Below are 27779 nucleotides of genomic sequence, written 5' to 3' on the forward strand. Positions count from 1 at the left end.
ACAACAACGACGACGTAAATCAACATGCCATACAAACTCCATGCTTGATTCTGCGCGCCTGCTATATCATGCATAGGTATCTCAAAGGCACTTCCCCTTCCCCCCCCAACAATCTTCCTGACCTCAACTTGCTCCCGCCCCTTTCTGTTGAAATACAGAGAGATAGGTAAAGGAGACTGTCACTCGTAAGTAACAATTAACCCGAAAGAAGAAGAAAAAAAAACGACTTTAAAAAAAATAGGAATTAATTATTTCCTGTGTCCGTTCCGGCGGGAAAATGGGCCAACAACTTGGTTCCGCATCGATCATGGAGTGTCGTATTAGAAGATATGAGCAATCCGATGCTTCTCTCTCACACGATAGGTGGAAAATGTCGCTCGCTACCAGCGCCATTCCCCTTACACCCTGCCAATAGCTCTTGTCCCTTTAGTTTCCCGTCTCTTCTTCCTACTCCCTCTATCCTATCCCGTAACTCTCCTCACCCACAACGTAGTCGGCTCATACTCCGCGTCGCGATCCAGTCTCTTATAAGCGCGGTGCAATTTCAGTCCCAGTTCGTAGCTCTCGCGCTCAACATCAGCCAGCTCGAGTCGCAACGCCTCTACTTTACGTTTCTCCTCCTCGCGTCGTCGTACCACCGCGTCGCTCGCCAGGATGTGGTCTGTCGGCATCAGCTCCGTCATCTGCTTGATCGCCGTATTTAGGTTGATGCGACGGTTACCCAGCGCCCTTAGCCGCGCGTCTAGCTGGGCCACACGATCCCGAGCTTCTAACGACTGCGTCTCGGGTGGAGCTGGGGGGAGGGACTTATCTGCTACGGATATGATGGTGAGCTTCGAGCTATTATCCTGGAGGCCAACGTTATTCGTCGCCTTTTTCTTGACATTGGTTTTGCCGGTGGTGCTGGTGTCTTTGCCATTTCCTCCAGCTCCTGTCATATAGTATGAATCTAGGCTAATCTTAACGGGTTCGACGGGGCTACTTCGCGGGGAGTTTTCGTAGCCTGAAACTACCGGGCGTTTGCGGGCAAGAATCGAGGGCTCTTGAGGAGTAGGTACCGCCGGCGTGCCCTCTTCTATACTCTCTCCATGAGTTGATTGGTCTGACGTAGCATGTGTGGTGACGCTGAAGCGAGATGGGGGTTGCGTCCAACCTTCTAAGGATGTGTCAGGAGGTGGTGCTTGGGCAGGGGGTATTTCCGGCTGGGAGTATACGGATGAGGAGGTTGACGGGTGGTGCTGGTGGCTAGGGGTTCCCGTCGGCTTCCTACGAACTGCTTTGTTGTTAGACGGGACTTGTAGAGATTGCTGGCGATGATTTCCGGCCGTATTATCGTCTGAGAGAGGTGGGCTCGGATACGTATGCAGATCAGCGCTAGGATTTGTGACTTGAATGTTCGGTGATTGTGGCTGGGGAGTAAGTTCAGAATCGACAGAATCAATACGGGATAGGCCACCAGTGTCACGAGCAGCCCGTTTACTACTTCTGCGAGGGATCTTTAAAGGGGCCACGTCTTTCGTGTCGTTAACAGGTGCAACCAGTGTTGTTCGTCCACTAGCACCTCGCCATGCTGGTCTCGGAGTTGGCTCAGGTTGTGTACTAGAGTTAGGCTGTTGTACTCGACGCAACTGGTCACGGAAGGAAATGGGGCCTTGGTTAGCTGGCTTAACCGGCGTAGGAGATACCGAGCCTGGGCGACCAGCAAGACCCTGGGCGTACTGTTGCGGGTTCGTCTGTGATGGTGTACCCTTCGAATCCGTAGTAGGTTCTCCTGTCCTCGGGTTCCACCGTACATCTTGACCATATGGCCGTTGCTGCTGCTTCAGCCTCTCGCGAGACTTGGCCTCTCGAAGAGCATTCATAGCAGCATCCGAATTCTTCCGACGCTCGCGACGGGCGGCTGGAATTTTGGTGCGAGCTTCATTGATTGGTTGACCACGAGGGTCTATGGCGAGTTGAGACATGTCTGGGGTATCGTCGATAGGAGAGACATCGCCTGGATTGGGCCTAAAACAAAAGAGGGACGTTAGCTTGAACCTCATGATGTCTCTGCTTCGACAGAGAAGGTTTATGTTCTTCATAATGTATCCAAAGATTTGGGTACCCATTGAAGTTTTGAAGTATCAACGTCTTTCCAAAAAGCCAAGTCCCAAGAAAGAGCGCCGGGTTTGTGACGCGCAAAACGGATAACCAGGGATGTGATGTGTTTTTTGACGGCAATGATGATATAAGGCATGATACCAAATACAGTCACCACCAGTCTCCCTTTCCATAGCACTGATTTGCTGTTCCGTGTGCCTACCCCCTTCTTTCTTACTCTTCCTTATGTTCCTTATGGACAGCTGTTTCCATTTTCCTCTCATTGACCTAAGAAAGATGAGCGATTGTACTTACTCGTCCTGGGGCGAAAACACATCAGGGGAACTCGGTGGGGAAACCTCGTTCGGATCGTGAGTCGTATTATTAGTTGGATTATAAGTCGGGACCTCGACTCTCAGCTGTTGCGCGGCAAAGGTAGCAGCAGCTGGCGAAGGCTGGGAGTAGATTGACGATACAGGTCGTAGGTAGCTCGAATTGCGATGTTGGTTCGGCGCTTGTACGGGGGGTGCTGGTTGGAGGTTTTGCTGATTCTGCTGACTGCGATATCGTCATGTTAGCATCGTCTAGTACAGTCGGATCGAAGTACAAATGGGATGAGTACAACTGGTGTAACGAATATGATGAATATGACGAATGCGACAAAATGTGACAAAATGCGGTACGAGGATCACGATCCTCTTCCAGCTGATTTCTTGTCTGAGTCGACTAGATGATTTGTACATCCAATCCGTCAAATTCGCTAACACCCGATTGACTAGATGAACAAGGAAACACATGCGATTGCTATAATTTCGGTTACAACCTGCAGGAGGCTGAAGGTTGTCGACATAGTTATCGTTCCTGATAGAATCACTTACTGTTCGGTAGGATAGACAGGCTCTATCGGTGGTCTCGGGGGAGGAGGAGCTCCTCCTCTAATAGAATATGAGTAATACGAGTCGCCTCCCTTTATGCTGCGTGAACGGGATTTCTGCCAGGCTTCGAGCTTCTTCCTGTCCAAGGACGGCGCGCCCTGATCCTTTGAGGAACTTCGTAGACGGTCAAACATGGTGAACTGCCAAAGCTACCACCGAACCTCCCTCGGATACCAATTTTGCCACTTTTACCAATATTCCTTTTTTTTTTCTCCTTTGCTGCCACTTCTGTGTATCACTGACGCTTTAGACGTGTCGGATCGCCAACTAGGATGCGATAGCTTCACACAAATTATGGATCTTGGCTTATTTATTTTTCTGGAGAAGCGGTATTGTTGGAAACAGCCCATGAAATTCAGATGGTTCCCCAAGCTTAGGAAATCGGATGTTGTTGTTCTTTGCTTACTAGATGCTCTCCTGGAGTTCCTCTAGGAAATGAAAGTAAGAATCAGAATTAGAAAAGAGAGCTTTAAAAAAATTGAGGAATAAAAAAAAAGGAGTATGCAAAGGTTTGGTAAAAAAGTTATTGTTGGGAGATTTCCCCCTCTAATACGCTCTAATATCACTGGTATTGCAGGTGGTCCTATGTGGTATGCGTCTCTGGCGTCTGCTTCGTCGTGAATTTGTTTGCTTGTTTGTCAATTGCTTCGTACTTTGTTATTTTCTTGGCAAGGTTAATGCTGGAAAATCACGCCTCTTTATTTATTGTCCAGCTGAAACTTAGGAAAGTTTAATAAGTTGAAGTCCCCAAGCCAATTCCTTATTATGGTTCATGGCACAGGATTTCCTTATCGTTCACTGCAGTCCAGTTATGTCGTATGTACTCGTTAAAGAATCGGGCTGTCGGGGCCAAACTGGTCTCATGTCGGGTCCTTTTCCACCTATTGATTAAGAGTTAAAATAGCATAGATTCCGCGCTTTCGGCCCTTGCGCTAAAGGACCCCGTTCCTGAAGATCCGTTACGCTAATGTCGTGCGTTCTTGTATATTAGAGTTTACATAAAATTTAATATACTGCGTATATAGAAGTACAGCATAAATATATTATAACACCTTGTAAGGTAGATGGAAAATAATGCGCACTTCAAAAAGAATATATTTGTCATGTCAGAAAATGAAGCGACCAAAAATAGGGAAGGGGTCCGTTGACGCCTTTTCATACATACCTACTATTATATAAGGCATGTTGGCGTTATTATTACGGCAGGTCCTTTAATATTAATATTACATAGCTCTCGTCATCACCTCTAAAATCACCTTTTGGTCAGCCTAGCTGTAATCCTTCTCCCTCTTTTGGTCATTACATATACATTAAGTAGTCCAACCTTAATATAGATTTCGGCCGGGACATTCTATAAGATCCGGTTCGTTATCACCTTTTCTATCACCCTACCTTAAGTATATATTAGGTATCCATAATGTACCCAAGAATAAATATATTGCCTAAGGTCAACAGATCTAATTCAACTTCTAAATTAGTTACCTCTCAAAAAGTAAGTAACTACCTAGGCAGGTATGTATTGTTACCTTACAAAACTTGACAGTCCCATTTACATCTACAATTCGAAAAATCTTAGAAAGCTTCGAATCTCCGATGAACCGCGTTGTGTATAACTTCGGAACAAGGACCAACCCCGGAGGACCTAGAAGGTCGTGGAGAACATAGGTACCTAGGGTAAAAACTGTTTCACCTTCAAATGCCTAGGTCATTTACCTACCTAGGTACTTGCATCCCTCCTGCTCTCCAGGGGTTCGCAGCAAGGAACCCTAACTATCTCGATTGGGAAAGTGGGCTGATGGGGTAGCGTTATGCGTACATGATTACTACCTACCTAGCCAATTGTTCAGCTTTTGAAGCTTGATCAGGAAAACCCCTCCAGTCCGCCGGATAGTTACACCTATATATGTAGTATTTACAGGCAGGCTCAGTATGTTCTTGTATGCTGTATTATGTTACGTAAAGAGCCTCCACAAACGCCTCTCCAATTGATTTATCTTTAATGATCCGGCATTAGCTAACCGAAGAGCTATTGGCTGGGAGCTAAGTTTAGAATCTCATGTGTTACATCTCTTAACGCTTGGTAAATTGTCGTGGTTTGCTACATTAGATACCTAGGTAGATACCTAGGTAGTTTAGGCAAGGTATACCCTAGTCCTTACCTACTGCACTATCTACTTAACAAATCCAGAGTCATGCTACCATAAGCTGACCATTGTTGACTCCGTTACTAGTACCGCCGGTTAGGAATTAGTAATATACAGGAGTATACAGGAGCAAGATCAAATAGAATTGTTACGTGTTAAACTTTGACGTATTCGTTACTGCATTGACTATGTTATACACCCATTACTTATCTCTTAACCCAATTTGCTTAAGACTCAAAGAATTATTCTAACACAACTTGCTTAACTCAAACGGTTAACTAGGTTACGTACCTAAAGTAAAGAGCCCGACATGACACGACGAAACTTACATATAATAATGTATAGTTACTAACCTACTTACTTCTTTATAAGGCCCAATACAGCACCTATACATATGTACCTTCAATATGCACTTAAAACTTATGTCGTGAAGTTTCGGTAGATTGGTGTGAATTACCTATATTGATCTTACTAAGTCTATGTAACACTATAATCTTTGATTGGTTCCAGAGCGTAACAAAGATTACGTCTACAGCATATAGAATTTGGCTAAGTGGGTGAAAGTGTATAGCTTCGGCGATAGCTACTTAAGCTAAATAAACGTATAACAACTTAGATAGGTACTGCCTAGGCCGTTATAGACAAGCCAGTTCATCTTCCACTCTCTCGTAAATAAGATCTGCAAGTTAATTTATCATGAGCTGAATTCAATCAGGTATACAGCATTCACTTAGATGAAAAGGTCATATGTTTGGAGAAATGCCTACAATGGCTCAAGGTCAAGTCAACCTGTCAAAGTTGTTCCCGCTGCAACGGCCCCTAAAACTTTTAGACGGTACCTGTTGTACCTCTTGGATCTTAGGTATGCGGATACACCCGGGCCATTGGCATCAACACATTTCCCTACATATGGCGGGCAGGCCTGTAGTGGCCCTCACTTACCTCTTTGCCCTACCTTCCCTCGGATAAATACATAAGTTCCTTCTACCTTTCCCCCATAAAATACATGGAGCCCACCTGCTCATGGGGAGACCAGCTTTTTCTACTTACGGATGATCAAAACAATTCTGTCCATCCTCGGATAAATACATAAACTCCGCACCCCGCACACCTCCGCACACCAAAAGATAATCCATCTTCCTTCCATTCTCCAATAGGTACCTATGAAAACAATGATACCCACACTCGGATAAATATATATCCTCCGTATATCGTGTGATAAACAATCCTGTGTATTCTCGGATAAGTACATAAATCTCCGCATCCTTTCGGATAAATGATCTTTTTTAATTTTCTGGTGAACAACTTTGAATGCTGCCCGCACTCGGATAAATACTTGTGTTCCTCTTTCCCACTGCGGATAGTTACATAAGCTCCGCACATTCACTGATAAGCACTCTTATCTGATTACGGATAAATTTATAAGCCCCACACACCCTAAATCCTACCTTCCCTCGGATAGACCCATATGCCCCTCCTTCCTGCCTCGGATAAATACATAATCTCCGCACAAACTCACACACCCACACACTCGGATAAATCATTTTCCTTTCAATCTCGGATAATCCTACCCTCCTTCGGATAAATACATACACTCCGCATCCCATTCGGATAATTGATCTTCCCCTATTCTCGGCTAAACCTCGGCTAATATATCCACAAAATCTTTCCTATGGCCAATTTCTCCAAGAGGTGGGCCCCTAAGATTAACCCCGCCATTTCGGCACCAGGAAATTTATATTTTCAGCTTGCACTTCGCGACGACGACTGCGAAGACGAGATTGCAGCTGGAACACGCCGTGGACGTAGAAGAAACCCCTCTAAAAAGAAAAACCACAAGCCAGCCCAACACTTCAAGATCCCGAGCCAAGCTATTTCTTCTACATCCACGTCACCCATCTTTCCATTTAAGTCCCCAGACCCTCTTGACTACAACCCACAGGACAATTCTGGCGACGAGAGTGACGAATACGACGTCGACCACACCCAAGCGCTTCTTAATTACGTTACTCACCGTCTCGAACAGCTAATTGCTGAACACGAAATTGAGGCAGAACCGGAGGAATTACCTGAAGATTCATCCGACAACATCTCGTACAAATTATTCTAGTTCAACATGGCTGCGCAAGTCGAGCAGCAGGAGGCGCGTCAGCAATACGCTTTCGTCGACGGTACATTCGCTGAGCTAGCTCTGGACTTGGCCAACCATCTCAACGTCGGCGACGAGGTTAAGGCTATTATCGAAAAGGACGATAAAGATCAGCAAGATGAGGTGTTGAAGAAGCTTATCGTCGCATCTACTTCTCTACACTCCGTCCCCGAGAAGGAGTTTACCTCCAACTATAACTTGCTGATCTATCTGGTTCTACAATCCGATCATGTCGGCATGTTCCTCCCTCGAGTTTGCGAGAACCTCATGAAGCCCGTCACTTCTTCACCCGTTCATGGCCAGGCACTCGCCCTTCAGGCTCTCACGACTATCTTCAACCTGCTACAGCAGGAGAACGAGGACGATTACGAGTTGCGCTTCCACGTCCTAATGGCAATCTTGCGATTCATTAAGCTGAACGGCATGTACGACAACCTTAAGAAGGCTTTGCCTAACATCAAGCAATGGCTTAAGCAGTGGGGAACTGAGGCGGAGGACCAGCGAAAGCTGTTCCTCGAGGTTGCAGAGGTCGCTCGCGACGCAGGTGACGACGAGTAAGTTACACTTTGGCAGATTTTTACTTTTATTTTTGCCTTTACTTTTACTTTTATTTCTACTTGGATTCAATTGCTTACTTCGCTATAACAGGGTATCCTACCAGCATATCCTTAGTGCCCTACGCACCTTTGACGAAGACGGTGTCAAGTCGGAGGAGGCCCAACAATTGGCCCTCCGCGCTTTGAAGACGGCGCTTCTATCCCCTACCCACAACGACTTCCAAGACCTCCTTGCCGTTTCTGCGATCCAAGCGCTCTCCGACTCTCATCCTCTCTACTTTGAACTGCTTACCATCTTTGCCGAGAAGGATCTAGAAGACTACAAAGACTTCAACGACGAACATGAAGGATTCATCGAGAAGGAACACCTTGATGGCGATAAACTTCATCGGAAAATCCGACTTCTTACCTTCGCAAGTCTGGCAGCTAGCACCCCTAACCGCGAGATCCCTTACGAGAACATCGCCAAGGCCCTTCAGATCCCCATCGAAGAGGTCGAGATGTGGACGATCGATGTGATTCGTGCCAGTCTAGTCGAAGGAAAGCTGTCGCAGCAGAAGAAGGTCTTCCTGGTCCACCAGACCTTCTACCGAGTGTTTGGCGAGAAGCAATGGCGTGAAGTTGGCGACCGCCTCGACGGATGGCGAACTCTTCTCGGTAACGTCATCGCTAACCTACGCCGAGAGCAAACCAGCGCCGAGGCTCAAAAGAAGCGCGAGACAGAGGAACTAGAGCGACGACTAGCGAATGCAGGCATCAGTGGCGGTAACCAGTCGGGCGCTGGCGGCGGTGGACGCCGAGGTGGTGGAGACCGTGGAGATCGTGGAGATCGTGGCGACCGTAACGAGCGAGCGCCTCGCAGAGAGCGAACTGACGATGATGATTAGACGAAAACATGATTCTCTTCTCTCTCCAAGTTTCCGGCTCTGGATTGTCTGCATCAGGTAACGGTCTACGGCGTCTTACGGATTTTTGCAGGGCGAGAGTTTTACATCGGATTGCGAATGATTTTTCCCATGGTTTAATATGCGGTTGCGGTGGTTTCGGAGGCTACATGATGGTGTTGTGTCTAACACCTATCTCATCTCATCTCGTCGCGCGGTCGGTTGCAGTTTACGTTGCATTATGTTTTCAGGCACCAGGGTTTGAAGAGAGAAGGGAAGTGGAAAAAATGTTCACCGGGTACCCAAAGTGCATGCATATAGAAAGATTATGAGTGAGGATTGACCCTCCTCCATCTCCCACGCGCGTTTACTTCACGACTTGTATTTAGAGGATACAGAAAAGTTGCCTGCGAATGCGTTGCGCATGTTTTAATTGCGAGATTTTTTAATTAATTCACTAATCTCGTCCCTTTCCTCTCGTATAAAAGTAATATAAAACAAACACCCCCTTCCCCTTCGTAGATGAAGCAATCCAGATACATAGATGCCCGGGTTGTTTCTGCATAATCGTTACCTATATATATATATATATCCCTGGTATATTCTTCGTGATCCTTTATTATCCGTACCTAATCATAATCTCTTCTCTTCTCTTCTCTTCTTCTGTTTCTATAGCCTAGCTAGGACGAGGGGGGAATAAAGCTGAATTCTATATCTGTATTCTATATCCGTAACAACTAATGCCTTCTTCTTCTTGTTCTCTCCTGGATTTTTTTTTCTTTTTCCTTTGAAATCTCTACTACCTTCGCGCCATCAAGAGCTTCTCAAGGCCACTACTCACTCTAACAGAAACAGAGCGACACCTTAGTAGGTAGTTCTTCTTCTTCTTCTTCTTCTCGGCTGCTGAAAAGTCTAAGTCCAAGAAGAAGAGGGAGAGAAAAAAAAGTAAATCTAAAAAAGTCTAAGACAAGTGGAGGCGCTTCTCGATCTCCCTCCTGGTGACGTCGAAGACCTGGTCGGGGCCGAGGCGGGCGTCGACGCGGACGACGCGGTCCTGCTTCTCGAAGTAGTCGACGACGGGCATGCTGGTCTCGACGAAGGTGCGGAAGCGCTTGCGGATGGACTCGGCGTTGTCGTCCTCGCGGCCCGAGGTCTTGCCGCGCTCCAGCAGGCGGCGCTCCATCTCGTCCTCGGGGCAGTCGTAGAAGAGCACCAGGCGCGCGGGGACCACGGCCTCCTCGAACTTGATCGCCTGGTCGAGCTTGCGGGGGAAGCCGTCGATCAGGAACTTGCCCTTCCTCTTCTTGTTCTCTGTCTTCTTCTCCTCGTCGGTCGAGGTCGAAGTGGAAGTGGGCTCGTCGAGGACCTGGCGCATGGCGGCCTCGAGCAGGGCGATGGTGACCTCCATGGGCACGATGAGCCCGTTGCGGATGTGGTGGCGGATGAGCTCGCCGAACTCGCTGTCGGGCCGGTTCTGCTCGGCGCGCAGCAGGTCGCCGGCCGAGAGGTGGGCGAAGCCGTACCGCGCCACCAGGCGCTCGCACTGGGTTCCCTTACCGGCGCCGGGCCCGCCGAGGACGAATATGACGGTGACGTCGTCCGGGGAGAACACCGGGGTCGTGCGGTCTTTGAGGTTGTCGATGGTGGACATCTTGTGGATGATGATGGTGGTGATGATATGTTCTTCTTGTTCTTGTTTTCTACCTTACATAAGATAGGGGTTCGATGGAACGAACGTAGGTAGATTAGCTAAGGTATCCTAGGTAAGGTAGATTAGGTACTAGGTATAATTTTGTTTTAGGTCTGAACGAATGAAGATTATTCGGGGCGAGGGGGAAGGAGAAGGAAAAAGGTAAGGTGGAGGTTTGTTTATTGGTGAAGAAGATAATTGTCGGTATTGATAGTGGGAATCGGAATCTCTTGGTTGGATATGTTAGTGGTGTTAGTTACATGGTACTGTATTTATCCTATTGTATTGCGCTACATTGCCCCGCTAATGTCCCGCATTGGCGCTACCTATGCGTTTATTGGTCTGCTAGGGTGGGGCAGGAATTAGGTTAGTGATATGGACAGTGCACGAAAACGTGAATAACCTCATGCTCAAACCCCTTATCGATTGTAACTTGGAGTAGCTTACACTTTACCAAAGCTGTTATGTTATCGCTTATATATTTGACAACTGAATGTTAATAAGCTTTGAGTAAGGGACAAGCTATACGACTGCTATTCTATAAATAAACTTTACGTTTTTAAGAAATTGAGACGTAAGAATGTGTTAGTGAAAACTTATCCTCTGTAAGTCTTTAAATTATACATGTTATACCATTCATAGGCCACAGCTTACTTTATTATATATTTGACCAAGTTAGACAAACCCGACAAGTAGATGAAATGTTTTTTACATATACCTGCCTGCCTGCCTACCTACCTAAGGTACTTAAGACGTTTCCAAAGCTCTGCTCACGGTGATGAGTTACACTACACTACATAACCACCAAGAAAATAAACACAAATGGTGGTTGTTATTCTCTCCCTGCTCTGGGTCGTAATCTCATGATTTGACTAGACCTCCTTCTCACTCTCTATGATAGTAAGAGAGAGTTAAGTCACTCTCAGACAAAAGTATCATGTGCTCGGAGAAGAGAGAAATTATCAATCTAGCCAAAGCTACACAACTTCGGTATTTGTTGGCATGCTGAAAGTCCACCCGCTCATTCTATCCTTCCTCAACCAATAATCATACATACATGCATATGATACATCGCTTTGATATAATCCCCGACTGGATATATATTAGGTAGGTATATATACATCAGCCAGAGTATCACTATTGCGTCTTCCGTGCCGGCGCAGTCCTATACGCAAATCGTCAATACCGTATACATATACACATATATACACACATACACAGACGGGGATAGGTTCAAAATAACTATCAACCCGCAACGGTGCGGTGCTCAACTCACCTGTTCGCCGCCTTAGCCCTGACCAAGGAAACGTAACCCGCGGTCCCGAGGCCGATGATGGCGATGAAGGGCCAGAACTTGACCGTGTTATTGGAGTCCCTGGGGGGTTGTGTGCTGTAACTTCGTCGCGATGGCGTTGCCGTTGCCGTGCGAAACCGGGACGGCAATGCAGGCTGCATCAGTAGCCGCCGTGATGCGCCAACCACGACACCAGCAGCCATTGGATATTTAATTAATTTGGGGGCCGTCTCCTTTTTTTTTTTTAAAAAAAAAAAAAAAAAAAATCTGTGGGGGGGTATGATAACAAAAATTGATTGACCTCTTTGCACTGCCTTGCCTTGCTGCACTCTGTATTTCAATATGCGCCCGTGGATAATATTAGACAAAGCTTGATGACGATGATGGAACTTTAGGTAACTTAAACTCGGGGCTTTGAAGCTAGAAAAGCTTTTGGAAACTGCCCACCATGAACTGATTGATGATAGCGCGCAGTTGGTCACCAGCTGGGGACACCTGGATCAAAATACGGTAGTCTAAGTCTAAGCAAGTCCAGGTTCTACATGTACTATGTAAGAATTGGCAATAGTAGCCACAGCCTCTGTGAGCATGGATCTACCTAATATAGTACTTAAATTAGGTACGCATAGAATGAAATATCACTGCACTGCGATGTATCTTGAGCCGTTCGTGTAGATCCTCATGACCAGTAATCAAGGTATCAAGAACCGCTCGGGGAAATCCAACCACGCTTAATAAACCCAAGACTTCTTTACATAACCGCTTCTCATTCATCCAATTCTTTACATAATCTATCTCAAAGCTTGCTGCGCCTTACGGGACAGCCCTCTCCGTACTCCTACTAGGCCCCGGATGTGCAGCCCTGCGGCTCTGCAGTAAAGAATCCTTCCCGGGTTGCAGAATCTCGTGCGTCCATAACAGACGCATAGCCACCAACATGCCGCCTCGAGAAGGTCTCTTTGTTGTAACCCATTATGAGAACCTGCTTGCGAGGTTACATATCATTTCTTCCATACAGCCAAGGTACCTAATGTATGCATTGCTGAGCACCGCTGAAGGCAAGTACACGTCACCGAATACGAAGTAACCAAGTAAGGCGTGCGACTGTTGAACTGGTATCTCAATTGTTCAAGACAGAAAAAAAAAGAGCTTGCTATACACAATGTAGCGGGAATTATGATATATGTAAAATGTAGAAAAAAAAAGGGGGGGTTTGTTGTTGTTCCATCCCTGAGGTATATTCCAAGTTCGCCAGTATCCCAAAAAAAATGCACAACCTACACCTCTTCTCCCTCCCAATCATATCATCTCGAGGACGCCGCCTCTTCATTTGGGTCAGCTTTGATTCGTCGGTTGCTACCGTTCCTGCATGTCGTAGATGAAAAAAAAACCATAGGACGTAGCGCATCGCAGTGGTGGTGTGGGAGATAATCCAAACTTGGGTCAATGTGACCCCGTTCCAGCTCAGCTGAACAAAAGAAATTAAGTATATCCAAGTAATTGTTTTAATCTCGCTTCATTTTGTTTTTATTTATTTTTATTTCTTTTCCTTCTGTCGCCATGCCCTTTTTTACCGCGGTTGGCTGAAACTCGTCTGTGCCGCCGGCGGGCTCTTGATAACGGCGTCGCTATACGCGCCAGGAATAGGCACGGCGTCGTATTGTACCTCTCCAGGCGCAACTGGACCATGCTCGTTTACGTTGGAGCCAAAACTGGTTCCAGGTGCGTTGGGGGTTGTAGGTGTTCGGAATGCACCCTGGCCCATCTTGGGGGTGGCGGAGGGAGCCTTGGTGGGCGGAGCCTGCAACTTGAACGGTTTCTCCGCACTCCTGGCTTGGCTTGCAAAGGAGGATGGAGGCTCGGCCACTTGTCCGCCCAGTGTGACGGAAGATTGTTCCGAGATATCTCCCAGAGATTTGTAGGCTGAGGGAGGGAAGCGTGGCGACATAGCATACTGTGAGAATGACGGAGACTTGGGTCCAAAGCCTGGAGTATTGGGTGCCGATTGCGATCGCAGCTGTGCTAGGTACAGGTCGGATCTGGCGCGGTCTCGCAGATCCATCGACTTGGCTAGGCGTCGCTTGGTGTAATATCGATAGAAGACAACGCTGTAGAGAATGATAGTAAGAACATCTATGACGATCTCGATAATAATACAGATCAGAGCCCAGTTCTAAGAATATCGTTAGCCATGTCATTGAGTAATCAAACAGGCTCATCCGTGTGCTTACCTGAAGTCTGCAAACGAGTTCGTAGTCAACCTTTTGCGAGAAAAGATCGGCACGGTGGTTTTGAACACACGCCCATCCCCACATGTCCTTGTTATCGCTGTTGTTCCTCGTGAATTGCAAAACACCTGCAGCGGCAGCCCATAGAATCACGGAGACGATGAACCAGCCAACTGCGAACAATGTATAGTATACACCAACCTTCTCTGCACGACGATGACCACCCCTGCAGTAACCGATGAAAATAAGTATGCAGATCAGGAGATTGGTACAGGAGACAGCCAGTACGAGAATTTGCGGCCACGTGCTCGTGCCTGTCGCCCATGCAGGTAGGCCGTTTTGCGCCGGTAGAGTCTTAGTCGCGTGGAAGATAGCAAAAGACGAGGAAAGCATGGCTAGAATAATGGTGCTGCAGCTGAAACTGACACCTCGGAGAGCGAACTTGGCCATCCGAACTTTCGTCTTAAGACCCTGTATTATGTGTTAGTCTAGACTCTTACATAGTTGCTTATGATTCAACCTACCAAGTCTCGTTTTTGCTCCTTCTCGGTGTCCTTCTCCCTTTTCTCTAGTATATCCTCTTCCATGAATGTCGGACTTAAGGGGTTCTCAAATTTCCTCCCCGGGGTACCTGGCACTTTCATGGCGCTCTTTAGGGGCGACTTTGGTGTCATCGGCATATTCACAACATGGCTCGACTCCTCTCCAATATATCCAAACCCAACATCAGCCGGTTGAGCGTGAGCTACATGTGATCTATCATCTCTTCCAAACGGCATATCTGGTTGCTCCACCGGCGAGTATACTGTAGTAGCTTCTGCGAATCTTGGTGTCCTTGGCGGTTTGTGCAGCGACGATGTGGTAGAAGAAGAACCGGTCGAGGATGACCGCGATGGAGCTAGTTTAAGGGCAGAGGGCCGCCTTTTTTCGTCTTGCGGCGCCATTTGGACCGTAGTATGTGTGATGAGGAAGAAAAGGGAAAGAAAGAAACAAGATTCAGTTTATCTATACAGGCTTACTATATGCTCTTGTGATACCTTAAGAAATAGGACCAAGATGTATGTGGCTTAAAGAGAGGAATAGATTAGTATGAAAATGAATTGAGAAGAGACCAGCTATCGAAGGAAAAGTATTTCAGAGCTGGATAGCCGGGAAGGTGGGTGGTTTTGAGTAGGCGCCGCAGCGATATGCTGTCACCTCATTCGGTCTTTTCTGGTAATATTCTGCACGGGACGGTTAGTCGATGGGGCTACATAAGATGCAATGGGATCGCTCACGATGCGCCGGGGGTATGAATCGACCAAATGCAAGCCTCTGATAGGATGGCTAGAGTAAACCCCAATATCCAAGTTGTACGATTATCAAAATAGACGCCCACAGGCTGTAGTCTAACGCTGGACTACTTGCCGGGTTGTATCTAAATTCCCAGATCAACGTGTCAACGTTGATTTAGAATCCGATGGGACAAGTCACAGGCTTTTTTGACGACCGGTCTTCTTACACGGACGAAAGAGCGCCTGAGGAAAACTAGATAAAGAGGGTTAAGAAGTAACCTGAGAAGAAGGCTGAGTACCTATATGAAGAAGAAGAGGGAATTTGCTGATCCCGCTTTGGGGGGCATGATTTGGATCTGGAGCCGACAATGTCTACTACATAGTACTTTCGCTCTCACGGGTATAACGGGCATTGAGGATAAGTTCCTCGCACCTACAGGTACCAGCAAATAGGTACATCGACCCCATCGTTAACCATATGCCCATGTACATCATGTACTGCAGTGCTATCAGAATTGGCAATTCCTCTTTCGCAGTTAACGGTCTCTTGGGTGCGAACCTCAACTGCAATTGGACACGCCCGGCATGCTAGAACGTGCGCTACGAATGAGGTTGAAGGAAAGACTCAGTAATGCCAGGGGTCCCTACCCAGTCGAGCGCAAAAGACGGGAAGGGTGAGATGTGGTTGGAGGTGGGGACTAGCCGGCGCGAATCTTCCTAGGCGCCTTCACTGACCCCAGTCAACGATCTACCGTTTTGATAGGCAGATAGCACCCCTAGCAGGACCCGTGCCCAGATGCAAGGTAGAGGCAAATAGCCAATGAGAAGCTGAAGAGACGTGATACCGCACGACACTATGCATGGGATCAGGTTGTGCCTGGGCGGTAAACTCTTACCACCATAAGAAACAATAGGAAACAACTGGTCCAATTCGGATTTTGAGTCCGAGTCCCTGTTGCTTATCGTTTTCGCGCTCACTTCAGACATGTGTTGAGAAGGATTCTTAAACCGTGGGTAGAACCTCAGACCTTGATCGTAAGACGAAGCGCAAAAGGTTTATAAGAACTCCTGATGATTCCGGACAACTCTTCTAAGGTCCGCCGGGCAGATGTAACGAATAGCCGGTCGGTCGTATTTGCCTTCCTTTTAGCATAAGGAATAATGAGTCGACTACCAGGTAGTAGTTAGGCCTAGGGATTGTCTTGCTAAATGTAACCCAAGCACCGACAAAAAAAAATATTTAGTTCCCCTCCCGGACCCTTTACTATAATCGGTTGCACGGACAGGCGGGAGATGGAGGCCAATTTCTGACGAATCTGCATGCCATGTAGTATCGCACTCAACACAGCTCTTATTTGAGAATTTATTAAACAAAACAAGGCCATTGTGTTGCCAAGGCCACCAAGAACTATTATTAGCGCTTTTGTGCTCATGGCCAGTCGGCGCAGAATCGTGTGGGACACATCGCCTCGAAAGCAGTAGCTGTGCTGTCTTTCAATGCTGTAAAACCACACTTCGGTGATCTAGATGCTATACAAGAACACGCGAGAGGGCAACATATTTTTGTTTAATGTGCCCTGAATGTTGCTCTGGATGTCAGGATAGAACTCAATGACGCCATGTAACTTATTAAGAGACAAGAAATTATGGTAGGGCTGCATATATGAATATATTTTTGTGCAGGAAGTCGAACCCTCATCACCAGCTAGTTAGTTACCTGTAAGTTACCTTAGTGTCGATGCGGTAGTATTTTGGAGGCTTATACTGCTTTCCCCGAACGTTCGTCAGCCTTGGAGGGTGAATATCTAAGAATAGCCGTTGTTGAAGGATGTCATATTAATTGCCTCATGGCTATAGTGGTTGGTGAGCAGGCTCGATATTGGATAAAATATATACCTAATGTAGAGTAATGTTAAGATGACAGCTAATGCTTCTACGAGCACCACATCAAATTCAAGAGACTACCTCAGAGATAATTGTTATAAGAAATATGGATTTACTAGTAAGGCGAGTCGAATTGACTTGAGGCTAGATTAATGTTGTTTGACCTGCGATGAGAAGGAGGTTGCAAGAATGTACGGATTGGTATTAGGAAGAGTTGAGTTTAGAGGTTTTCAATTGACTTAGCCTGTATTTGGGGTTGAGCACGTGACTTGTTTTCATATGATCCACTGTTCTCTCCAGCTTTCTTTGTGGGTCAGCAAAGTCAGGTACCTTAGGTAAGCATCTCAGGTACGCAAAACTTTGTACCTTAGGTACCAGCTTCCATAGGTACCAGCCTACCAAAGTTTTGCCCCTCATTCTTTATCTTATCGGCGCCTTGGGAGAAGACTCATACACAACTTTCAAAAAAATCCCAAACTTCACGACTAAACGTCATTTTATTATCAGGTCCTAGATTTCAACTTAGCCGCAAAGCAAACACCACCCGCATTCAAGAGCGAGCGAAAAAAGCACATACATACCTACGTAGAGATATAGAATTAACAGTACTTACGTCACAATGTCTGCGCCCGACAAGTTTGGCAACGACATCGAGTCTGACTCCGATTCGGGCAACGAGTCTATCAACGACGGAGTTGACGATGGCGTTGAAGAGGTAGATCAGAAGCCTCTCAAGTCGGCTATGAAGAAGTCCCCCTCAGGCCCCCCGCCTCCCGTCGAACGCCCTCCTCTGCCTCCTCAAACAGATCCGAAAGACCTCGATCTCGGATCCTTAACCCCTCTCACCCCTGAGATTATCGCCCGACAAGCTACTATCAATATTGGCACAATTGGCCACGTCGCTCACGGCAAGTCCACTGTAGTGAAGGCGATATCAGGTGTTCAGACTGTTCGTTTCAAGAACGAGCTGATTCGAAACATTACCATCAAGCTGGGATATGCGAATGCCAAGATCTACAAGTGCGATAACCCTGAATGCCCCAGACCCGGCTGCTATCGAAGCTACAAGAGTGAGAAGGAGGTAGATCCCCCCTGCGAGCGTGAAGGATGCAGTGGTACATACAGACTGCTACGCCATGTTTCGTAAGTTTGATTATTACCTTTTGTTGTTATTTGTGTGTATCCATTCATTATTATTATTATAATGCTGACAATATTCAGCTTCGTGGATTGCCCTGGTCACGATATTCTCATGAGTACTATGTTGTCCGGAGCCGCGGTCATGGATGCTGCTCTCTTACTGATTGCCGGAAACGAAACCGTACCTCAGCCTCAAACCTCGGAACATTTGGCAGCTATCGAGATCATGAAGCTTGACAAGATTATCATCCTTCAGAACAAGGTCGATCTTATGAGGGAAGAGGCCGCTCAACAGCACTACCAGTCTATTCTCAAATTCGTCCGTGGAACGCCTGCTGCCAAGTCGCCCATCATTCCTATCTCTGCGCAACTGAAGTTCAATATCGACGCTATCAACGAAGCTATTGTCAACACTATCCCCGTACCGCCCAGAGATTTCACCCAAGAACCTCACATGATGGTTATCCGGTCTTTCGATGTGAACAAGCCCGGTGCCGAGATCGAGGAGCTGAAGGGTGGCGTTGCAGGTGGTAGTATTTTGCACGGTGTGTTGAAGCTTGGCGACGAGATTGAGATCAGACCTGGTATCGTAACTCGAGACGACAAGGGTGCTCTACAGTGCAAGCCCATCTGCAGCCGTATCGTCTCCCTCAACTCGGAGTTCAATGATCTGAAATATGCCGTCCCTGGTGGTCTTATTGGTGTTGGTACGCGCATTGACCCTACTCTTTGCAGAGCCGATCGTTTGGTCGGTTTCGTACTCGGTCTTAAGGGTCGTCTTCCGGCTATATATAGTGAGATTGAAGTCAACTTTTACCTCCTCAAGAGGCTACTAGGTGTCCGCACTGCAGATGGCAAGCAAGCAAAGGTCGCTAAGTTGGCCAAGAACGAAGTCCTTATGGTAAATATTGGTTCCACCTCGACCGGTGCCAAGGTTGCTGCCATTAAGCAAGATGCTGCCAAGCTATCTTTAACCAGTCCTGCCTGCACGAACCTCGGAGAGAAGATTGCCCTCAGCCGAAGAATCGAGAAGCACTGGCGTCTCATTGGATGGGCTACCATCACAGCGTAAGTTTCCACTCAGATATCTCGAATATGAATTATTAGCTAACCCCCTATTTTAAGTGGTGTCACGTTGGAGCCTACGGAATCATGAAATCTAGGCTAGGCGTAGATTTCTTGACGAAGATTATTCGACAAGTTGCAATTTTGAGACAAGGCCGGAAGGGGAATGACTATAGACATTTCCACGTATAGGGGATCAACATCAGGAACATAGTCCAAGCGCTTCAGGGAGATACGAGAAGCCCTAATCAGAAGCTATTAGGGCTAAAGGGGGTGTATCTGAGAAGGCTGTGTGTATTTAGATGATGACGACGAAGCAAAAAAAGGAGATGAAAAGGCGTATCTGAATACGGATCCCATTGCGCTTTGACTTCTGGTCCTTTTTTCGCAGAGACTACGGTCTCTGGTGGCTCTTGTCTAGGTACCTAGTTAATGGAAAAGGAACATAACAACTATATCCATCTAGCTATCCAATTTGTCGATGTATATTTTTCTTTCTTTACATGACTTGTAATGTAGATGACTGGCTAGATATCGAGTAGGTATATCAACGTCTTATAGGGGTATACAACCTGTAAGTGACACCCGTACTTCGAAGCCGTAGAAGAATGGTCTGGATACTACTCCTCGACAGGTGTTATATGTACAAGATCCATCTTAAATCAATTCCGCGACTAAGTAGAAGCTACCTAGTCTATTTGGAGAGAATGCCTACGTCTACTTAGTGAGAGTTATCGCTTAGTAGAATGACAGGTAACAGGTATCTTATAGTTAATACCAGTCCATACATACCTTTATACACCACTCTATCGTTTCGGAGTAGCTCGTGAAACTATATTGAGAACCACCCGACTAGATACTGCTTTTGTGTTTAGACAGCTTGAGTTTATTGTAAAGTACCTGATATAGCCGAGCACCTTCTTTTGTCTATGCTTTTTGCGTTGTTGTATCTCGCGTTTTGCTTCATCATCGAAGAGAACGAGGTGCTCTAATAGCGATAAGCCATTAGAAAGACTGCTTGCTAGCGACATGACCATCGAAAAGAAATACTAGGGCTTAGATAGGTATGCTTAACAGATGGCGGGTTGTGATATATTATATATAGGTACCTATATATATGTATATCTTTAGTCACTCTTAAAAAGCCGAGTACTAAGATATCATTGTTCCACCAGGACACAGACCCGACGCAAAGACATTAGTAGGTATTACTATGTATTAAAAGTCTTCCCCCCCTATTTCCTAGTTTTCCGAGCATGCTTCACCAAGTTTTCTATCACCCCTTCGAACGCCTCCCGATCGCCAATTTTCTCGTCCGTCCGTTTCTTCCAATACTCGAGCACGTTGTTCGCCAAGACCTCCATGTCTTGCAGCTTCTTCACATGCTGCTGGAGCTCCTTGTCCGTCATGCCGCCTAACGCCTCTTCCGTGGTCGTGCAGAGCTGCTTCGCGGAAACCAGATCCAGCTCCGGCGCTTCGGGCGGCCCTTTTCGTTTCGAAGTGGATCTCGGCTTCTCCTTACCCTGGGAATCTACGGATGCCGACGAATTGTTATCGGCATCTGCCTTCCTGAGCCTGGAGACAGAGCGTGACTCTGATGATGTGCGTAGCGAGCCATTTGATGTGACCCGATGAATAGATGGTAGCACAAGCTTCTTTTGCTTGGAGGCTGGTAATATCTCGTCCAGATCGACTGGTACGCCGAGAGACACGAGGAATAAACGTCGTATGCGAGATCGAATCCAGTCAGGAGGTTGGAGAGGCGGCGGTGCTGCCAGTTGTGACCAGAGGGAGGCGCTTCTGGGGTTGAAGAAGATTGGGGTTTCCTTTGGTGGCGATGGCAGGGCTGGGAGCTCCTGTATTTCAGGAGAAAACAGTGCGTCCAAGTATGGCTCCGTTGCAGCTAGAATATCCTCTGAGTCGAGACCATCCAGCTCTAATATTGGCTGATAGGGCAAATAGTTAGCATAAATATACGACTACCTAGAGAGGGACCTAAACATACAAATGAGGGTATTGAGGCCTGAGGCTGAGGAACCGATATAGCAACCGGTGCTTCTGCCTCGGCCGTTTGAAAGCCATCGTCGAAGTCGCCAAAATCAGCGTCTTCATCACCCTCTTCAAACTCGTCAAAGTCGTCACCAAAGTCGTCACCAAAGCCGTCACCAAAGCCATCAACATCATCGCCGTTAACATCCTCTTGATCAAAACTTCCCGCTGGCTTCGCTGTTGACGACTTTCTCCGTCGATGGGTCAATGGTGACTTAAGTGATGGGGCTACAGCCGCATTATCTACGAGGGCAAGGGTCAATCGCGCTGGGTAGCTTAGGAGGACTTGGCTGCCGTACCAGTTGCTTCCTTGGTGGACTCAAGCGAGGAGGGGTTTGGATTCGCCTCGCCGGTACCGTCAGGTTTCCGGATAAAGTCTGGCTCAGCATCTGCCCGACGAAGATTTTCGTTGTAACGAGGAGTTGAAGAAGAACCAGGGGCGTCCGCTGATTCTTCGACTACAGTCTTCGGAATTGGATGCCCTCCTGGTGTTACAGGTCTATCTAGGGAGATAGATTGCGGTTTCTGGTCGTGGATAATTGCAATCTCGTCTGGTTCAGCGTCCTCTGTACGCTTATTGTAGGCTTCCGTACCCGGGACTTCACCGTAAGACGGCTCGTCATCTACCTTTTCGACTCGGACTCGAGGTACCGGAGAAGTGGCTCCATGGCTATTTCCCGGGGAAGATTGAGCATCGGAGAAGTGCTCATCGGAATCAGAGGCTGAATTGAGACGGATTGTTAGCTTCCCGAAATAAATTGGAAATTGACTTATTAGGGACAACTCAGACATACCCAGCTCGTGAGCACCAGCGTCTTCTGTACCCTTCCTCTCAGGAGCCTCGAGGCTAAGCGACCTGCGCTCTCTAGGCATGGCAACGAGTTTCTTAGGTGGTAGATTGGGACTGTATCAGGAGGAGTTGTGGCCCGTTGGTAACAGCGGGTTTGGCCACTCTGAGGGGGCACGAATATAACGGATTGAGGGGATATAAGGACTCGAGAATTGGGTGGTCGACGAACCGTAGTCACTAATCTTAGAAAAAGCGGTAGGATCGATTTGAAAGATGCGTCGAGGCCATAAAAATATGGTTTCTATTTGTTTTGGGTTCTTATATGAGGTAATCATATAGATCGAAACATCAGCTTAGGGATCGGAGACACATGTCGCTGGTTGGGCAGAAGGGCGAGAGTGGACAAGGGCTGGCAAGTTGATTGGTATTTGCGTAAAGAAACGAGCCTAGAACTTCTTGTGGCTTAAAGCTGCATTAATGTACTTCAAGCATTATGCTTAAAGGCGTTACATAATGAGTTATACCAGGTATCTAGGTACCTCCCTAAGATATCAATTCAGACCCATACCTGCCCTGTAGTGATATGCTAACAAGGCTAATAGGTACCTGTCGCGTCAAACTCTACCATCTTGGAAGCTTGTCGCGCAAAAAAAAAGTGGTCAGTCTGTGATGCATCGAAAAAGTCGCCAAGTTACCAAGATAAACATAAACTGTAAGTAAAAACCATTATCTTTTTCGGTTAGATTCGTATGAATTGCTTTTTTATCTCCCCATCTACTGTGCTAACTATCCTATAGAATATCAAGATACATTTTCATCTTGGACATTGATCATCGTCGTCGAGCGAATTACCAAACGCCGAAAACCCCCCCAGCCTTTTTTCCTCTCTCTTGCGGCTTGGGGATCAGTGCTGGTCTATTAACACGGCTGAGCTTAGACGAATAACTATCCTCTACATTCCCAGCAACCAAGGATACGACAGATCAGACACAGTACAACACGTATCACATTCCTTTCTTACAAACACTGTCCTACCATGTCGTCGCTTTTCGGCAATACGAGCTCGGCAGGGCAATCCAACAACAATACTACAACATCTACTGCACCTGCTTCTGGTAGTTTGTTTGGCTCATCCGCACCTACTACTTCAGCATCGGGCAATCTTTTTGGTAGTTCGACTACCGGAACACCTTCATTCTCTTTCGGAAACTTAGGTGGTGGAAATAATAACAATAATAACAATAATACTGCTGCTGGTGGTAGTAGTTCATCAGGATCTACTACTCTCTTCGGCAACACGGCCGCCAAACCAGGGGAGCAAAAATCATTATTTGGACAAACAACAGGAGCTACTACACTGGGATCTACTTCTACACCGGGTGGAAGTGCCACGGGGTTGTTCAGTAGCAGTGCCCAGCCAGCTTCTTCTAACCTCTTCGGTGGTGCTACGAAGCCCGCGCAATCCACGAATCTATTTGGAAATTCCTCAACGTCGGCGTCGACTAGTACTACTCCGACATCAGCACCCATGGCGACAGGATCTTCTACCGCAGGTTCGCTTTTTGGACAGAAGGATAATTCTTCAACAACACCATCCTCGGCCACTCCCACCTCGAAACCCGGGCTCTTTGGCAACTCCACAACCGGCAGCAGCACCAATCTTTTCGGCAACAACTCGAGCACTACCCCAACTAGCGCAGCCCCCGGCACTGGTTCGCTATCGACACCTACAAAATCAATGTTTTCTCTAAACTCAACTACTCCTGCGGGTGCGCCTCCGACGAAGCCTAACAGCCTTTTCCCTACTGCTGCAGGCCAACTACCCTTCCCGTCTACTCAACAAGGTGACAAGAAGGAGAGCCAAGCCACCTCTTTGTTTGCAAACCCAGCCAGCTCATCCCAGGCTAATACCGCGGCAAGTAAGCCAACAACTTCTACCCCAAATACTTCACTCTTTGGCAATGCAGGCCAGAGTTCGACTCAAGCTACAAATCTTTTTGGGAACACGAAACCTGCGGAGAGTTCTTCTACCCCAAGTTTATTCGGAGCGAAGCCTGCTGCCACTCCTGCTACTAGTACTGCCAGCACTACTGCTACGACTGCCACTACTGCTGCTAAGCCCACAAGCTCGCTCTTCGGAGGAACAAGTGCTACACCGGCAGCACCAGCAAGCTCGTCTTCGTTATTTGGTAACAAACCACCTACATCGACTGCTACAACTACCACGCCAGCAGCTCCTACATCAGCATTTCCAAGTCTCACCAAGCCCTCGAATGCTACTTCAAGCTCTGAGCCGGCTAAGGCACAGGCCAGTTCCCTGTTCTCTGGTCCTGGGAAGCCGAGTACTGGAACCGCTGAGCCAGCCAAACCTGCATCCGGTCTATTTAGTAATAATGCTTCTACTCCAGCAGCAGGGGCTACTTCAACTACAACCACTACACCAGCTACCGGAACAACAACTTCCGCCACTACCGCATTAACGACTCCCGCCCCAAACTCTTTGTTCAGGGCGGCGCCAAAAGCTCCTGCGCCAACTGATAACGCAGCAGCAGCACCACAGTCTGCTGCCGGAGCAGGTAATGCCTTGGGTGCATCCACCGCCGGACCCCCCTCATCCATGGCGCGGTTAAAGAATAAAACAATGGACGAGATTATTACTCGCTGGGCTACGGACCTCTCGAAGTACCAGAAAGAGTTCAAAGAGCAAGCAGCTCAGGTAGCTCAATGGGACCGCCTTTTGGTCGAGAACGGCGAGAGGATTCAGAAACTTTATTTGGAGACGTTTGAGGCCGAAAAAGGTAGCCGTGAAATCGAGCGACAGCTTGTTGGCATTGAGAGTCAACAGGAAGAGCTCGAGAGTTGGCTGGATAGATATGAAAGCGAGGTGGACAACCTATTCACCAAATCGATCGGTCCTGGAAATCAGCTTACAGGACCTGATCAGGAGCGCGAGAAGACATACAAGCTGGCCGAGAAGGTTACCGAGAGGCTGGATGAGATGGGCCGTGACTTGTCCAAGATGATCAAAGAGATTAACGACATTTCCGGTACCTTAGGCAAGGGTAACAAACCAGATGACCCGGTAAGTTTCTTCATACAAACACCTAGTAAGATTTCCTGCATTTAGCTAACTATCCTTTCCTCTAGCTGAGCCAAATCGTCCGTGTCCTCAACAGTCATCTTGCTCAACTTCAGTGGATAGACACCAACGCCGCTGCGCTCCAGGCCAAGATCGCAGCCGCGCAAAAGGAGCGCAGCACCATTGGCAACCATTACGGAGGCCCGGAGCAAGACAATGTGGATAGCTTCTACCGGTCCTATATGGGACGTAGATGAGACCAGAAATTTCTTTTATAATTACCAAAGGCTAGCAAGGAATTTGAGGAGAAATTCTTGCCAGGGGGAAGTTTGGTGTAGGAGTTTAGGGAACCATGCACAAAAATTCGAGAACTCATAGATGATGACAATGCACTCGGAAGGGAAACCCTCTATTCGGGAGCTAATACCGTGATAAGAGAGGCGAGAATCAAATTCTCAGGATAGCAACAAGAGCACGCTGTAATGCGTGTGCAGCAGCTGTATTTATCTTATGTACACTTAAGACATGGCAAATGCGATGACTGGAGGGACAACAAATCGGGTTTTGTAGACTGCTTCTAGTGACACAGCACAAAAAATAAAGCTCACGAGCTGACGCCAGACATCATCGTAAACGAGCGGAACTCCGGCATTCCTTCTCTTACATGCTAGGTAGTATTTGGTGCATTGAGTCGTCCCATTTAGTTATGCTCGCCGCCTTGCTCCTTGGTCAACTCGTCACTATAGCGAAAGACGGTATTTGTCAGTAGCTGTCAATCAATCATCATATTGCGAATTCCGACAGGAGGAAATATTCTGGTAGTCTAGAGCAAGGAAGCGGGATGGGGATGGGATGGAACTTACATATGGTCGGAGAGCTTCTGGAGGTGATCCTGCTGCTCGCGGAGCTTCTTGCGCAGCTCGAGGAGCTTTTCCTTCTCGCGCTGGCGGATGGAGTAATCTTCGTTGGCCTTTTCGCGCTTCTGGAAGGCGTCACTATATTTTGTATCGTTTCCTTGTTAGTCTCGTCTCATAGTCTCGTAATTCTCTACTTGTTTTTTTTTTCTTCTCTTTATAGATCCCAAGTTATGATCCTAATCCCTCCCTTGTTGCTCGAGGGAGCTAGGAGACACCGAGTATTCTTTGCTTTGGGGTGAGATATATATATTTTCCATTTCATCCGGCTTCCTGGAAAACCCAGATGATGGTGGGGGAGAGGGGTTCGTGCTATCGGAATAATAAGACGTTTGCGACGTACCCTTGGCCGCCGAAGCTGCCCAGTTTGCTGGGCGAACCAGTGTCGCCCTCTGCCATGGCGCGGATGGTCGTCGTGAACGCGCGGGAGGGAGCGATGGCGAGGCCTCGAGAGGGGATCTTGGTAAGAGTTTGGCGGTACATTTTGGCCTTTTAGTTTTCTTCTTCTTCTTCTGGGGAAAAGAAGCTTGCTTGCTCTATTAGGGAAGATGGGTTATTAGTTAGTTATTTGAGACCAACCACCCTCTTATAATGAAGTCACAGGAATGGTGTGTTATGGAAGAGCTATGTAGCACCTACGTTGAATTGGGTTGTTGCGTGTGTAAGTGGTGTGATTGATGAATTGAGGCACTTCCCCCCAAAAAAAGTTGGAGGTTCGAATTGAAGCTTAGGTAGCCTAGGTAACCCGTAACAGCCTCTTTCACCTATGACCTATGAAGTCAATGGCAAAGCTTCCACAAACCCGGCGGAACAAGAACGGTACGCACGGACGCAACCGGAGCGGAACTCTCCTAACACCGTTCTCATTAGGTACATAAGGTACCTCCTTTGCCTCTCCAGCCTCTTATCTAATCTCCAGCTGTAAGTGCAGTGCTCAGGCCATACATAGCATCATCAGCAACCACTAGTCACGCAAAATAGTTCATTTCTTCCTTTCCCCCACCACGCCATCCATTTACACACATAGCTAGGTACCTGACCTTATGTACCTCTCCGGCACGGGTCATCTGATATACATAGGTAGTATACAAAATCCCGTAATTTCCCTGCCATTGAAAGTGATGAGCTATGGAAGTCTTTCCTTGTTTATTATATTGGCTTTGTATCGGTTGATACTAGGTACTTCGTATATTCAATCTTTACTTTAGGTGAACTCTCTTGAAATCTCACTTAGCTATTATAAACCAGCAACCCTGTTAATACATATTTATATTTTCGTCGAGGCTGAATGTTGCATGGAGACATATGCATAATCGGCTATGTGAAGTTTTTCATGCTACTAGGGGCTATCAGGGTCTAAATTTGGGACAATAATCTACCTAAGGTATGGGCATGCAAGAGGTAATAAAGGAAATGGGGGGCCTAGCATCGTGAGGCTCTGGTCTGGCATGATATACCTGTCTTCCCGAAATCAGAGGAGCCTACCGTTTTCACCGGGAGGCTGTTCCAGGCCCCGCAAGGAAAAAAAGTAGGTAGGTTAGGTTAGGTATATATTGTTATATTGTAGCTTGGCAATGCCTGGGTTTCATCCCTCCCTCTCACCCCCCTCTACTATAGTATAAAA

At 47.2% G+C, this 27779-nt stretch overlaps 9 protein-coding genes across 9 annotated transcripts; 3 read left to right on the forward strand and 6 right to left on the reverse strand.

Annotated features, from left to right (window-relative positions):
* Positions 1-268: 268 nt before the first annotated feature.
* On the reverse strand, positions 269-3578 carry F4812DRAFT_316920 (uncharacterized protein). The gene is made up of 3 exons (XM_047931395.1): positions 2958-3578; positions 2395-2637; positions 269-2007 (listed from the first exon to the last, which is right to left on the reverse strand). Exons 1-3 carry the CDS (start codon positions 3146-3148, stop codon positions 462-464), a joined length of 1980 nt encoding a protein of 659 aa, XP_047792501.1. The 5' UTR covers positions 3149-3578; the 3' UTR covers positions 269-461.
* Positions 3579-6830: 3252 nt separating this feature from the next.
* On the forward strand, positions 6831-8751 carry F4812DRAFT_457579 (PCI-domain-containing protein; the record flags this gene model as incomplete). Its single annotated transcript, XM_047937194.1, has 3 exons — positions 6831-7163; positions 7269-7861; positions 7956-8751. The coding sequence occupies 3 exons, from the start codon at positions 6831-6833 to the stop codon at positions 8749-8751; spliced, it is 1722 nt and encodes a 573-aa protein (XP_047792502.1).
* A 933-nt stretch (positions 8752-9684) lies between these two features.
* F4812DRAFT_421812 (uridylate kinase) lies at positions 9685-10683 on the reverse strand. The gene has a single exon (XM_047933592.1). The coding sequence runs from the start codon at positions 10397-10399 to the stop codon at positions 9710-9712; it is 690 nt and encodes a 229-aa protein (XP_047792503.1). The 5' UTR covers positions 10400-10683; the 3' UTR covers positions 9685-9709.
* A 224-nt stretch (positions 10684-10907) lies between these two features.
* F4812DRAFT_421814 (uncharacterized protein) lies at positions 10908-12139 on the reverse strand. The gene is made up of 2 exons (XM_047933593.1): positions 11715-12139; positions 10908-11603 (listed from the first exon to the last, which is right to left on the reverse strand). Exons 1-2 carry the CDS (start codon positions 11933-11935, stop codon positions 11576-11578), a joined length of 249 nt encoding a protein of 82 aa, XP_047792504.1. The 5' UTR covers positions 11936-12139; the 3' UTR covers positions 10908-11575.
* A 1093-nt stretch (positions 12140-13232) lies between these two features.
* F4812DRAFT_317083 (uncharacterized protein) lies at positions 13233-15544 on the reverse strand. The gene is made up of 4 exons (XM_047931396.1): positions 15238-15544; positions 14485-15183; positions 13964-14431; positions 13233-13905 (listed from the first exon to the last, which is right to left on the reverse strand). Exons 2-4 carry the CDS (start codon positions 14902-14904, stop codon positions 13303-13305), a joined length of 1491 nt encoding a protein of 496 aa, XP_047792505.1. The 5' UTR covers positions 14905-15183; positions 15238-15544; the 3' UTR covers positions 13233-13302.
* Positions 15545-17562: 2018 nt separating this feature from the next.
* Positions 17563-19865, forward strand: F4812DRAFT_421818 (eukaryotic translation initiation factor 2 subunit gamma). The gene is made up of 3 exons (XM_047933594.1): positions 17563-18261; positions 18340-19326; positions 19384-19865. Exons 1-3 carry the CDS (start codon positions 17738-17740, stop codon positions 19412-19414), a joined length of 1542 nt encoding a protein of 513 aa, XP_047792506.1. The 5' UTR covers positions 17563-17737; the 3' UTR covers positions 19415-19865.
* Positions 19866-20388: 523 nt separating this feature from the next.
* F4812DRAFT_421819 (uncharacterized protein) lies at positions 20389-22619 on the reverse strand. Its single transcript, XM_047933595.1, has 4 exons — positions 22167-22619; positions 21672-22094; positions 21329-21615; positions 20389-21269 (listed from the first exon to the last, which is right to left on the reverse strand). The coding sequence occupies exons 1-4, from the start codon at positions 22243-22245 to the stop codon at positions 20559-20561; spliced, it is 1500 nt and encodes a 499-aa protein (XP_047792507.1). The 5' UTR covers positions 22246-22619; the 3' UTR covers positions 20389-20558.
* A 579-nt stretch (positions 22620-23198) lies between these two features.
* Positions 23199-25498, forward strand: F4812DRAFT_457584 (Nsp1-like C-terminal region-domain-containing protein; the record flags this gene model as incomplete). The annotated part of the gene is made up of 2 exons (XM_047937195.1): positions 23199-25244; positions 25310-25498. The coding sequence occupies 2 exons, from the start codon at positions 23199-23201 to the stop codon at positions 25496-25498; spliced, it is 2235 nt and encodes a 744-aa protein (XP_047792508.1).
* A 264-nt stretch (positions 25499-25762) lies between these two features.
* Positions 25763-27137, reverse strand: F4812DRAFT_317123 (mitochondrial ATPase inhibitor, IATP-domain-containing protein). The gene is made up of 4 exons (XM_047931397.1): positions 26795-27137; positions 26499-26691; positions 26105-26236; positions 25763-25981 (listed from the first exon to the last, which is right to left on the reverse strand). The coding sequence occupies exons 2-4, from the start codon at positions 26636-26638 to the stop codon at positions 25942-25944; spliced, it is 312 nt and encodes a 103-aa protein (XP_047792509.1). The 5' UTR covers positions 26639-26691; positions 26795-27137; the 3' UTR covers positions 25763-25941.
* Positions 27138-27779: the final 642 nt, after the last annotated feature.

Source organism: Daldinia caldariorum, assembly GCF_022478825.1.
Source record: "Daldinia caldariorum strain CBS 122874 unplaced genomic scaffold F4812scaffold_4, whole genome shotgun sequence".
NCBI classification, from domain to species: Eukaryota; Fungi; Ascomycota; class Sordariomycetes; order Xylariales; family Hypoxylaceae; genus Daldinia; species Daldinia caldariorum.